The 13943-nt window shown below is 41.7% G+C and overlaps 2 protein-coding genes across 2 annotated transcripts in view; both read right to left on the bottom strand.

Annotated features, from left to right (window-relative positions):
- LOC129326872 (protein shisa-6-like) overlaps nucleotides 1–13943 on the bottom strand; it is a 367308-nt gene that overhangs the window by 338285 nt on the left and 15080 nt on the right. Inside the window, exon 2 of the mRNA XM_054975176.1 lies at nucleotides 7968–8128. Coding sequence (XP_054831151.1) covers nucleotides 7968–8128 — 161 coding nt within the window. The remainder of the gene's footprint in view (nucleotides 1–7967; nucleotides 8129–13943) is intronic.
- On the bottom strand, nucleotides 3597–3880 carry LOC129326873 (40S ribosomal protein S27-like). Its single transcript, XM_054975177.1, has one exon. It carries the CDS (start codon nucleotides 3878–3880, stop codon nucleotides 3626–3628), a length of 255 nt encoding a protein of 84 aa, XP_054831152.1. The 3' UTR covers nucleotides 3597–3625.

Below are 13943 nucleotides of genomic sequence, written 5' to 3'. Positions count from 1 at the left end.
ACTGTCTATTGTCTGAGGTTTTTTCCACACATAATACTTACAGATTAGTGTCTTCCCAATCAGAAACAAACTGCCATCTTGTTGTAGCTCAGTTACCATTCTGTTTAATCTCTTCTCTAACTCAGTCAGTTCCTCCCCACGCAAAAATCATGTGAGTACTGCTGGACTCTTAATGCTCCTGCTGTTCTGCATGAAGGACTCTCCTCCATCACTGCGTGACCTCACCTTGCTGATCTGTTGCTCCTCCCAGGTGCAAGCAAAAAGAGGCAGGAGGCATAGTACCCATGTTCTCTACGCGTGTGTACAAGCAGCAGGTCCTTCCAAAAGAGTGCCGCTCTAGAGAGCCTTACAATCCAGCAGGCAGGGCTCCATGACACACCTGAGGGCCCCAGTCCATGAACTGAAGGCCATTGACATAGAGGACTTTACCATGTCTATTTTTTCCTTTGCACAGTCTCAGATTTGGACTACACATGCAGCAGAATTAGCTGGCAATGTTGAAAGAATTCTGAAGTGGGAAAATGACTTTATGATTTATGGGTGAGTTTTCCCTGGCAGGAGCAGAACTACTTTGTGGAAGTCACAATTTTCTGTATGAAAACTGAACAAAGAAAAAGGGTCAAGAGAAGTCCCTCTCCCTCATCCAATGCTTGTCTTCTACACTGCTGCATTTTATATTATATATCTGGCTGTATTTTATATTTTTAATACTCCCAAGAATCATAGAATAGCATATAATGTGTAGCTTTATCCTCAATCATCAGATCTTCTGTTGAATAGAATTAAAAGTATGGAAGATGTGTCTTTTTTAGCACTAAGGGTGTGCAATAAATGAACCCCGTTACCCAAATAGGAGGTCTCCTTAATTGGTTGGTGGAATTAGTATTCAGGAGACAAGCAAAAGGGGGTAACTAGGAATCTCCACCCATGTTTATGGGGATTATTCCTTAGTGAACTCTCAACTAAATCAAGCAGATGTTCAACAGAAAAGGGTTTTTTTTAATTAAAAGAGAAATAAAAAGGCCAAATATACACAGTACACATACAAGGCTAACTAAGAGGAAATTAGTGAGGAAAGGGGGAGAAAGCAGTTTCTGGGAGGGCAATATTTACCAGTCTTGAAGAGAAGAGGTCCACGGAAACAGCAAAACAACCAGCGTTTCACGGAGAGAAGACGAGGGAAGAGAAGGCCCAAATGAGTTTGGTGGTGTGTAGATGGGTCCCAGAACCAGTTTGATATAGTGAGCCAGTTTCGTGTAGTAGTTAAGAGGGGCAGGACTCTAATCTGGAGAACTGGGTTTGATTCCTTACTCCTCCGCTTGAAGCCAGCTGGGTGACCTTGAGTCAGTCATGGCTTCTAGGAACCCCACCCACCTCACAGGGTGATTGTTGTGAGGATAATAATAACACACTTTGTAAACTGCTTGACTGGGCATAAAGTTGTCCTGAAGGGCAGTATGTAAATCAAGTGTTATTATTATTATTATTAACACACACGCACAGCACATGGCTGGGAAGCCCAATTATAAGGCAAAATGTTCCCTGGGGCAAGACGATGTCTTGCTCCAAAAACAATGGCTTAATGGTTTGTCTGGAGGTAGAACAATAAGTAGAGAGAGGTTTGATGGTTTCTATCTGGGATAGACTATAGGTGAGAATATTGCTTAATGATCTGGTAAGCACTAGACAGAAAGAGCTATCAAGTAAGCTGAAGAGCTTTGATTAGTGTAAATGGGTGAGGGGTCGTATAGAAGGCATTGATGAGCTTAGACAGGGGTTTTCTTAGGAAACCTCATTATCTCTGTGTTTCTTTGGGGCATGGAGGGGCAGTCAGTCAGTCAACTGCCTCTGACTCATGTTCTGGTAATTTTCTAAGCTCCTGCCCAGTTGGCATTCACTGTGCCTTGGGCCAAGCAGGGACTTGGACTTACGCATGTGAGGAAGGGGTTTATGATATTTCATCTCTATAAACTACCTTCTCAGCGTGAGGAGGGAGTCTGACTGCTAACACCCCCACATCTGAGCTTCCTCCACAGTCCTGTTCTACACATGCAGCAGAATGAAATGAGAATGGTGGTAGATGTTCAGAGGTGGGGAAATGGGCTGTACCAATTCAGACTTGAAATGATGGATCACATTTATGCATAAACAATTCCTTGCAAACAGAAAACTATCCAAACAAGTCAGGAGCAGGGCTAGAACCTTTCTTCCTGATTTGCTAGTTTCTAACTTACAGGCAGGTTTTTATGTGGACAACGTTTCAAAATATCCCCTCCCCCCTATTAATACTCTGAAGCAATATAGACTGTTTAGGATTCTTACCACTTCATTCTAATGTAACAGTGGACTGGGCCTTATTCATTTCACAATGATAATCAATCAACAGCACCACACAGCAGCGTTCAAAGTATTCAAAGGTTTACTACCACTGAATGTGGAGGTTTCTTTTAGTCACCATGGGTAGTAGCCACTGATACTCCATGAATCCTCCATGAATCTGTCTAATCCCCTTTTAAAGCTGTCTATGCCTGCACCTATCATTACATCCTCTAGTAGTGAGTTCCACATTTTAATCATTCATCATCTAAAGTAGCACTTCCTTTTCTCTGTCCTGAATCTACTGCACATTGACTTCATTGAATGCCCTTGAGTTCTAGTGTTATGGGAGAGGGAGAAAAAGGTCTCTCTCTCCACTCTCCCTACCCATGCATAATTTTATAAACCTCTATCATGTTCCCCCTAAGAGTCCCAGAATCTTCAGCCTTTCCTAATATCCATGGTGTACAACTCCCCAATCATCTTGGTTTGCCCTCTTCTATATTTTTCCAAGCTTTGCAATGTCATTTTTGAGCTACGATGACCTGAACTGCACCTGGTATCCAAAATGAATCTGTACCACAGATCACTACAGAGGTATTATAATCTTGGCTGTTTTATTTTCAATCCCTTTCCTAATAATCCCCAGCACAGAGTATGCCCTTTTCACTGCTACAGCATACTGGGTTGACATTTTCATTGAGCCGTCCACTATAACCCCGAGGTCTCCTTACCCCTCAGTCTAAGCAAGTTCAGAATTCATTTGCATATATCTGAAGTTGGGATTTTTTCCCCCCTCAGTGTTCATCACCTTACACTTACCTACACTGAATTCCATTTACCACACTGTCGGCCACTTATTCAATTTGTGGAGATCCTCCTGGAGCTCTTCAGAGTTAGCCTTGGCGTGCAACTTCCCGAATTATTTTGCTTCATCTGCAAATTTGTCCACTACACTGCTCACCCCCAGATCCAGGTCATTTATGAACGAATTAAATAACACTGGCCTCTATACCAATCCTTGCAGCAGGACCCTACTGCTTACTTACCTTCATTATGAGAACTGTCTATTTATTCCTACTCTCGGTTTCCCTTTTTTAAATCCAAAAATGTATTGAATCAAATGGGTGAGGCTACGAGGAAAGTGCACATTTCCTCTTCGTATTCCATAGCTAGTGGCCGAAGCCCCAAGAGTCACAGCCGCAGCCCATGTTCCTTGCATCCCCCGATAGGCACTCTTGAGCCTTCAGCACTTGAGCTGGTGACTGTGTGCATAGCCCCACTCATCCTGGATAACTGTCTGCTTAATTTAGTGTTGCTTTCGCCTGAAGGAGCATCCTTCTGTCAACCTGGCCTTTCCTCCAGTGGGCTGGCACAGAACAGTTGAGCAGCCAACACAGAGAACCACCGTCTGAGTGTGACTGAACACCGTGGTGATTTTGTAGCAACCTGGACATTTCACATCCATGAAGTAAGAGTTAGATCTCTGGACCAAGTGCCTCTTCTTATGCTTCCTCTTCTCCTCTTCAGGAGAGGGATGCAGGAGATCCTTTGCCAAAGGCATGTTTTCAGCTACTGCCGAAAAGAGCATCCCCACAAGTCATGGCATCTTTGAATGCCACACTTTACTCCTGATGCTCCAGACTACTCTATAGCAGCCTCATTCCTCATAATTTCAGAAGGGGCTACCTGCACTATCAGAGAGGTTTATTCCCTTTTTTAAAAACCTAATTTGAGCCTGAAGATTATTATTTATTTTATTACATTTGTATTCCACTCTCCCTGAAAACCAGGCTCAGAGCGGGTCACAGAAGAAATACAAAATAGGCAGCATAATAATTAAAACACTTCAGGAAAAACATTGTGGCGTTCTTATTGCACAATCCCTCTATATACAATAAACCTATGGTGGCAGGTGGCAAGCTGCTTGATGTTCAGCAGACCAGAGGAGACCATAGACCCCCCCACCAGTGGGAGGCTGACTGAGGGAGGAGGACACTCGCCTCAACCACCACATGCCTGGTGGAACAACTCCACCTTGCAGGCCCAGTGGAAAGATAGTAAATCCTGCCAGGTCCGAGTCTCTACAGATAGAGAGTTCCACCAGGTCGGTGCCAGGGCAAAAAGGCCCTGGCCCTGGTTGAGACAAGATGAACCTTCCTGGGGCTGGGGACTGCCAGCAGATGATGATCTGCCAAACAAAGGGCTCTCCAGGGAATATATGGCGAGAGGTGGTCCCGCAGGTATGCTGGTCCCAGTCCGCTAAGAGCTTTTAATGTCAGTACCAAGACCTTGAACCTAATCCAGAATTCCGCTGGGAGCCAGTGCAGCTGCTACAAAGCCGGTGTTATATGTGACCGGAATGGAGTCTGGTCAGAATGTGTGCCGCTATATTCTGGACCAGTTGCAACTTCTGGAGTAGGGACAAGGGTCTAGCATAGAGCAAGTTTCAGTAGTCCAACCTGGAGGTGACCATTGCATGGGTGGGTCAGCAAATCATGGTTAACAGTGTTGAATGCTGGTGTAAGATCTAACAGTATTAGCAGCACCAACCCGCCCCAATTCAGATGCCTGCGGAGATCTTCTGTGAGGGAAACCAACGCTGTCTCTGTCCCATGGCCAGGGTGGAAACCAGACTGGAATGGGTCCAGGACAAACGAGTCATCCAGGAAAACCTGCAGTTGCTCCACCACTTCCGGCTCAATCACCTTGCCTAGAAATGGGAGGTGTGAAACTGGGCAATAATTGGACAGGTTGGTAAGGTCCAAAGATATTTTTTTCAAGGGAAGTCATGCCTCTGCTCCCTTCAACACTCCAGGAAACACCCCAGAGCTTAAGAAGAGGTTGACAATGGCCTCCAAGGAATCCCAAAGCCGTTGGCACTGGCCTTCACCAGCCACAATGGGCAGGGGTCCATGGGACAGGTGGTGGGCCTAACCCCTCGCAGGATCCTATCAACTTCATCTGGAGAGAGCAAGTTGAAGTGATCTAATACAGATCCAGAAGATGACCAAGGGGGCTCCAGTTCCCTCACTATCTCAACTGTGGTCAGCAGGTCATGGCAGAGAGACAAGATTCCACTTCATGTTTCTTCACTTCATATTCCACTTCACAGGTGACTCCTATTAAGCATGCAGGGATCTGCTCTCCTAGTAATTTCAGACTTCATGGGAATTTATCCTGTTAGTGCTGAACTACAGATTATAATTTCACATTTTAAGGAAGTTATACTGGATACAGCGCTACTACTAGAAAAAACAAGTTAAGGCAGCTGCAAAAAATGCTTACTACAATTTCACTCTAGCCTGGAAGATGGCTTCTTATCTCAACACAGCTGACCCAGCCACCTAGATCCATGCTACAGTTACATCAAAACTCGACTATTGTAATGTGCTAGACATTAGTCTCCCATCTAAGTTAACTAGGAGGCTCCAATTAGTGCAAAATACTGTAGCTCGACTGTTAATGGAAGCGAGCAGGAGTATGAGCATCACTCCCATCCTACAGTAACTCCACTGGCTACCTGTCAGTTACCATGCTCAATTCGAGATATTGGTTATTACATACAAAGCTCTTCATGGCCTTGGCCCAGCATACCTACGGGACCACCTCACTCCCTATGTCCCTCCACGGCAGCTTCGTTCATCTGAACAGAGGCTCTTGCAGGTACCATCTTGCAGCACATGGGCAAAATCAACAGCAGCCTGTATATGGGCTTTCTCTGTGGTGGCCCCTACCCTATGGAACTGCCTGCCTGACGAGGTTGGGAGAGCCCCCATGCTCCTGGCTTTCCGCAAACAATGCAAAACCAAATTATTCAAAAAGGCTTTTTTTTTCCAGATAGGAGGGTGGTATTGTAGGGAGGGGGGTCTCAGATGTTTCATTAATGAGTTAGGAACTATAGACTTCACCATTATGCTGCCTTACATACTCTCTGTTGCTTTAAATATGTACTCCTATATACTACCTTTGTGTCATGTTGTTTAAAGCCAGTCCTAGAATTGATTGTGTTCTGTTACAGCACTTCTTCAGCCCCATACTGGATCCTTACTAATGGAATGTCTTTGTAAACTTGTATTCATTTACCCTATGACATTGTTTGTGGAAATGTTCTTGACACTGTATAGAAATACCTGCCCTTGTCCTTGCTACTGATAGTACTAATTTCACACTATGTAATCTGCCTTGAGTTTCAGTGAGAAAGGTGGACTATAAATGACATAAATAAATAAAAATAAATGTTTATTTATAATCAGGAAGCAGAAAAGGAGCACTTGGTAGAAAAATTCAGAACACTTCCCTCTTGCTGTTTCTTTTCTGAAATTCTCCCTCTACCAAAATCAAAAAGAGTCCAGTAGCACCTTTAAGACTAACCAATTTTATTGTAGCATAAGCTTTCAAGAATCACAGTTCTCTTCATCAGATGCATGGAGGGCCAACAGAAACTGGTCAAATATAGGGGGGGAGGGGGGGAGGCTCTATATTTGACCAGTTTCTGTTGGCCCTCCATGCATCTGACGAAGAGAACTGTGATTCTCGAAAGCTTATGCTACAATAAAATTGGTTAGTCTTAAAGGTGCTACTGGACTCTTTTTGATTTCGCTACTACAGACTAACACGGCTAACTCCTCTGGATCCCTCTACCAAAGCTGCTTTTCTGAAGAAGAAGCAGCTACCAAGGTTTAAACATATATACAGCTATATATAATGTGTAGTCCAGGCCTTAGTTGCATGTCTTTTATAACCAGCAGCAAGAACTTTACAGACCACAGCTTCAGTTTTACAAAGCCACCTTCCTCTTTCCACCTCCTACAACAGCTGTCAACCCCATATCTAAAAATATGCAGGTTTCCACAGATCCCAATCCATGCCAGCCGGAGAGAAAACAATTCAGGGATGAGATTTGTTAGACACCGGTCCAAGAGGCCCAAGTTGTTACTTTTGTACAGTGCTGAGAATTTTCAGTTTATACTGGCCTCCTTAAAAGAGCCAAGCTGGCTCAACACCCTACAGGACTATTAGTCTTTTGAGGTCACCTGATTTGACCTCTTAAAATAGCAAAAGGCAGGAAAAGTTTACCCAATAGCTCCTATGTCAAACTTAATAATCACTTGTGACTGAACTGTGCATCTTACTCTATTCCACTACAATAGTTATAGTTCAAGCAATAGAGAATAAAGATTGAGTCACAAATGGAAAGCAGAGACTTCCATGAAATGCCTGGTTGAGGATGTGAGTCACTCTTTGAGAAGTGAAATGTATGCCGTAACTCCCTCACTCTGCATACAGTAGTTCTTGAATACATGCATTTTTGTCAGGTTGTATTCGTCATTTATGTCTTTATTTTATGTCTGTATTCTTTTTCTACAGACAAATAACAGCCCATTACTTCAAGAGGTTGGCAAAATGAAACCTTCAAGGACCATTTGAACATGTCTCAAAATGTCTGCCTGGCACTGCAACATCCTTCAGAAAAAGCAATTTTGTAATGGAATAACTGCAATGGCATGTGCAATGCAAACCCTTTAAGGAGCATACAGATATCTGCAGAGTATACAGAAGCCAGCGGTACTTTGCTGCTCCATTTTGATGCATTTTCTGTAGATCACACCAATGTGCTCATTTTAGTACTGAAGAAGTACAATGCTTACCTGGGTTGCTCTTGGAGGTGCGCACCGGTGTGTAGTGGTTTTTAGAGGATGTTCGGACTGGTGTGTTGTCTTTGGGGGAGGTATCTATAGCCGAGATAGTCTCTCTTTCACAGTGTGCTATGGGGATTGGTCCCTGCTGCCGGAGGATATCGGCCAGAGCCCTAGAAGGAAGGAGGGTAGATATTGCAAGGTTTTCATAAAGCAACATGTACAGCAAGCAAGAGTTCCTGAACTTGTCTCCATGAACAAGCGGCTGCTTTTTTCTTATGATGCTTTCCTGTGCATGTTTGGAGGGGAGTTAGATATATCCTGATCTATTCCTGCAATTCCAGTGTTGAGTCTAGCATTCAAACAGTGCAGAGTTGCTGCAGCCCGGAAAATCCACAACAACCGTAGTGCAGAGTTGCTCCATTCTAAGTTGTTGAAACTAATGCGTTTAGACTGCATAGGGTTGCACTTTAATTCACAAGTCCTTGCACACAGCTGGGATCTCTGCACATTGGCTTGTCATAATAATATTTACAGTGGGATGAAACAGCATATAGTAAGTTCTGAAGGAGGGGACCAAGTTCAAAATGTTTAAAAGCCACATGGTTACAAACTGCTTCCAATTTCTCCATCGCTTTCCTCTTAAGAGAAATGGAATCATGCAACAGCACTGCTATGTTGCCGTATTGTAGCAAATGCCAGCACCACCTTCAAAAAGCAGTCTGAAGTTGAACCCTTCGATTTAAATTGTTGCAGTTTAGCACATATCAGGACAACATTATTTTCAAAGGACCTTGTTTTTATTTACAAGTATTATGATAATACTGGGTTTCCAATCCTCTTCCATTTTTACATAACTGAACAGCATCCAAAATGTTTTATCTTTTTAAAATCTTCATCCATTAAAAAAGCTTCTATTAAAAAGTAAAGAATGGCAAAAGAGAAAAAAAGGAAAACGTTGAGAGTACATTTGGACACACTTCACAAGCATTTGGATGCAAGGAAAGAAAAAGAAAGGGAAAGATAAGAGATCACTAAATTCAGAAATGCCAGATCATTTTGTAGGGGAAAAAAACTGTGAAACATAATAATGATTTTTCCCCCTTTCTAAAGATGCCAATTTTCATGAAAAGTTTTGAATTTTTAAAAAACCCAATGAGTAATATCCACTGAGTACTGGAATAGAGACAAGAAAGTTGTTGCCCAGGTTATCTATGGAAAAAACTGTAGCTGCATTAAATGCTGCAACAATAAGATGTTTCTCACAGTAAGCTCCCTTTGCAGACATTTTAATGATTTGAGCATGTTAGACTCTGCAGAACCCCAATGAAAAGAAACACTTGGATTACTTTCTTTAAGTTTCCAGGAGCTACAAAGTCTCTTCCAAGAGCCAGAGAGGGAAGGAATGGAAGATGCTTTAAAGTTGATATAATCTGACAAGCTCCATTCTTTCAAATGGGGAAACCTTGTTATTAGTGCAACTGGAAAACAATGGAAATATTCCTTTGCATTATTGTGATTACTGATGGTACTTCTCAGTCTTGAAAGTACCATATGAGAATAGCTCATTTAACTAAAGCATTTCAGTTCCAGAACCCTTCTGGGTTGCAAATAATTCCTTTCTTTCATCTACAAGGCACAAATGATATAAACAGAGAGTGCCAGTAAAGGTACTGAAAAAGATCCTCATTGTACTCAATGGTGTCCTAAGAAGGAAGACATGATTTATTATTCCCATTTTATATTATATCATACTAGATAAAATATTTGCAGTATGATGGTGTCCTGTGGTGCTGGGATGTGCCCACAGCAGGACAGAGAGATAAGAATGAATTGAAAGCATCAATTCTTTTGATGGTGTGTAGTTTAAATCAAACTCTACACCATAATAAAAAGTCAAATTCTATAATCAACTGTATATAAAATAAATTGCAAATAAATTGCATCCCAGTCCTGTGGTATGGTTTGTATACATTCGTTTACTTTTGCACAATCCATTCTACTTGTGATAACCCCAAGAGAACCGAAGACTTATTCCTGGTATCTGGAATTCCTTCCTTTCTCTTACATTCCACCTTTTGGCATGACATGCCCCCAAGGCAGCTTACAAAATATTAAAACATAAGTACAATAACATTAGTATAAACATTAAAAACACCACAACATGATAACCTATAAAACAGTCTAAACGGAGGATAAAATAAAAAGGTATAAAAGAATCCTAGTAGAGCAGCTAAAAACGTAATTCATGGGAGACTGTCAAGAAAAGGAAAGGCATCGCAAGTACATTTTGTTGGCCTTTAAAAATGGCAATAAGGTTGCTTATCAAACTTTTAGAGGGGGAAGGGAATTCTCGGAGCTGCCAGAGGGAAAGCTCTGGCAGGCATTGCCATTTGATAGACTGCACATTAAACAGGGGCTCACTAGAATATTTCATTATCTGGGTAAAATTATATCAGAGAAGATGGTTCTTCAAATATCTATGTCCCAAACCATTTAGGGCTTTAAAGGTCAAAATCAGAACTTCTAATTGTGCACAAAAACAAATGGGTAGCCACTGTAACCGGTGTTATACAATCCTGGTGGTGAGTCCCAGAAAGCAAATGAGCATTACAGTAATTTGATCTGGATGTTATCAACATCAAAAGATTACTTTTCTAGGAGGGGTAGCAGTAGGTATACCAGCCTGGGATGATAAAAGGTTGTCCTGGCCACTGCCACCACAGGAGCAAAGCTTGGTCAACAAGTACTCCCAAACTGAGAACCTGTGTCTTCAGGAGGAATATAACTCCATCCCAAGCAGGTTAAATCCCACAGCGCAGATCAGTAGAGCCCACAACTTGTTCACTGCTTTAAGATGCTGGTCCAGAGTCACTATCAGATGAAAATGAGCAGGATGACATCCAGATATCAGCAACAGCAGAGCCCATACCTCCTGACTACCTATCCCAATGACTTCATATAGATGTTAATAAGCTCAGGGGATAATATGGAACTTTGTGGGATCCTATTTGCCCAGGGGATGAGCAACAGTCCCTTAGCATCACCTTCCAAGGCCTGCCCTACAAAAACGGACTGGAGCCATCCCAATATGGTACACCTAATCTATTCCAGGAATAACCATCTGGAAGGATATTATGGTTAATACTACTGAAAGTAGTCTCTACGTAACAAATCACTTTAAAGACCAATACAATCCTTCTGTTGCAGAGCCTTGTTTTATAATAGCAACATCCCAAGGTGCAGAGGCAAGGAAAGTTGCCCTTATTCCTCCCTGAAGTGATGGCTAAAAGCAGATCCCCTTCTGCAATGACACATAGCCAATGGTAGCTCCAAATAAGCCCCAGAGAAAAAAGGTTTAACACCTGGTTTCGTTTTAGAAACAAAAAACAATGTTGATACTTACTGGATGCTCAGTTTTGTATCAAATATTTAATTCTGCACATGGATGGCAAGATTATAAAAGTACAGGATACCCTAGTACACTTTAATCCTATCATTCTTCCAAGAAGATCAGGCACATTGTTCTCCCTTTCCCATTTTATCCTTACAACAATCCTGTGAGGTAGGTTAGGTTAGGAGACACTGAGAAGCTGAAGGGAACCATTATTGATAAGATTTCAGCTTTATTCAAACAGGAAAGCAGCTTTGTGAACTGGCCTTGTATGTTACTCTGTACACCATTCACAAGCTATGGCCCCAGAGCATGATTGGAGGGCATGATGCAGCCATCTTGCTGAAGTCAAGCACGTTTGGGTATGATCAGTGCCTCCTGTGAATCCTCCCTAAGTTCCCTTGAATTCCAGGGTGGAAGAAGGACCAGGTGGAAGGTGGACCTACACAACCATTTGCTGGAAACTATGTTTGGTATGAATGGTGGCAGTGACACAATTCTCCATGACTCCATACTTTTCAAGTATTTGAGCACTACGTTGCTGTTTTATTCTGATTTCTTTTGCAAAGGAGTGAACAATTGAACATCTTGTGCTACACACAAAGGTTATCTACCCCCTCCCCATCTATCTAATATTCACAGAATGGTTATAACATTGCATTCATGGATTGTCTAGGTGAGCTCTTACTATTCCATGTTCTACCCCTGAAGAGCTGACAAGAGTACATTCCTGTTGTTGGACTATGGGATAAAATCAATATCTGAGGGCCAAGCTAGAAGTGACGAATGACACTTGAACGGCAAGTGGATTGAGTGGAGGGCAAGTGGAGGGCAAGTGGAGGGCAAGTGAACAGGGAGGAATACACTTGCCATTCAAGTGTCACTTGTAGTTTGGCCCTGAGGAGTCATGTAGATTTTTTGGCATGCGTGCAAAAATGACTGAAATTCGAGATGAAAAAATGGACCGAAACTGCACGGTATCTTCAAAATAAACATTGTGGAGTACTATGTATATAAGGAACATAGGTTTATCTATTTATTTTATTTTTTCAATTTATATACCGCCCATCCCCAGGGGCTCTGGGCGGTGAAATTAAAACACTGCAAAAATAAAGTCACAATAATTATAAAGTATAAAAGAGCCATATGACTTTCCTCCTATTTTTGTTCTTTACAATAGCTGGATGTTATATTACATTATTGAAATATTCTTTAAGAGGGCCTTTGCTGAGAGATGTCGGAGCTGAAGTAGAAATCTTCTTACAGAAGTGATCCAATGAAGAACTAAACTACAACTAAGATGATCCACACCGCTGACAACAAAGAAAAACAACATCAATCTCCAATGCATTTTGATGCAGTTGCTAATAAAGGATGTCAAATCATACAGCGTTTAAATTTTACATGACTTCATCCTATCTCTTCTCCCTGGAAAGATATTCTGTATTTGCTAAAAATAACCACTGCTTGGGATTAATGGCACCCTTTGAAGGCCTTTCTCTTGTTTGCAAGATAGAATCCTAAGGACCAAAAAAGGTAAATACACCTCCTGTCACATCCCTGTATTTCTGCATTCTTTCCAAGGGAAAGTATGCATAAGGAGTTGCTTCTTAGAGCGAGTATACTGCATCTACAAGAGAAATAGGCTAATTTACGAACCTCTGCTGTACCAAAGATGAAAATCATACTGTACTAAGCAAAAAAAAAATGGGAGCAGCTCTTTTTTTGCATCTCTCTCCTAAAATAATAGCACTTTAGTAAGCGTATGGGATAAAAAAAGAAAAAAAAAACAGTAAAGATTGGTAGATTGCAACAATGTGCTTGCCAGAGGTGATAGAGATAGTACACACACAAAGAATAAAAACAGAGCAAGCAGCCAAATTCTGGCAAAGAACATCTGCTTGTTGTTGGGAGAAGTCTTCTCCCTATAATGCTTATTACTCTGCTGCACTTTCTTTACATTACAGAATGGAAGTTATAGCTGCAGTTCACATTTTAGGGAGCCAGTGTGGTGTAGAGGGACTAGGATCTGGGACACCCAGGTTCAGTGTCCCACTCTGCAATGGAAGCTCACTGGGTGACCTTGGGCCAGTCACACACTCTCAGCCTACCTCACAGGGTTGTTGTGAGAATGAAATGGAGGAGGAGAATGATGTAATCTGCTTTGTAGTTCCCCCTGGGGGGAAAGGTGGAATATAAAGGAAATACATACATACATACATACATACATACATACATACATACATACATACATACATACATACATACATACATACATACATTTCAGTGTCTGGAGACACTCATGCTGCTCTGAATGGACTGGAGAGCGCACTATTGATGTAAAAAATCCATATTAAAAACAAAAAGTCAGCTGTAATCAACACTTACACAGGAATTAAAATATCTTTTTTAAAAAATTAAATAAATATTATTACATACTTTACAGTCAAGGAAACATGTGACGTATGAATATACCATCAAATTACAGCTCTTTTCCTACAAGACCAGTTAAGTTCTAAATAACCCATACCATCTTCAATCTTCCAGAAGAAAGAAATAAGACCACCCCAAATTATCCATATATTTCATCCAAT

Source organism: Eublepharis macularius, chromosome 4 (genome assembly GCF_028583425.1).
Source record: "Eublepharis macularius isolate TG4126 chromosome 4, MPM_Emac_v1.0, whole genome shotgun sequence".
NCBI classification, from domain to species: domain Eukaryota; kingdom Metazoa; phylum Chordata; class Lepidosauria; order Squamata; family Eublepharidae; genus Eublepharis; species Eublepharis macularius.
The sequence above is the reverse complement of the archived record's forward strand: the minus strand, read 5'-3'. Positions and strand labels throughout refer to the sequence as shown.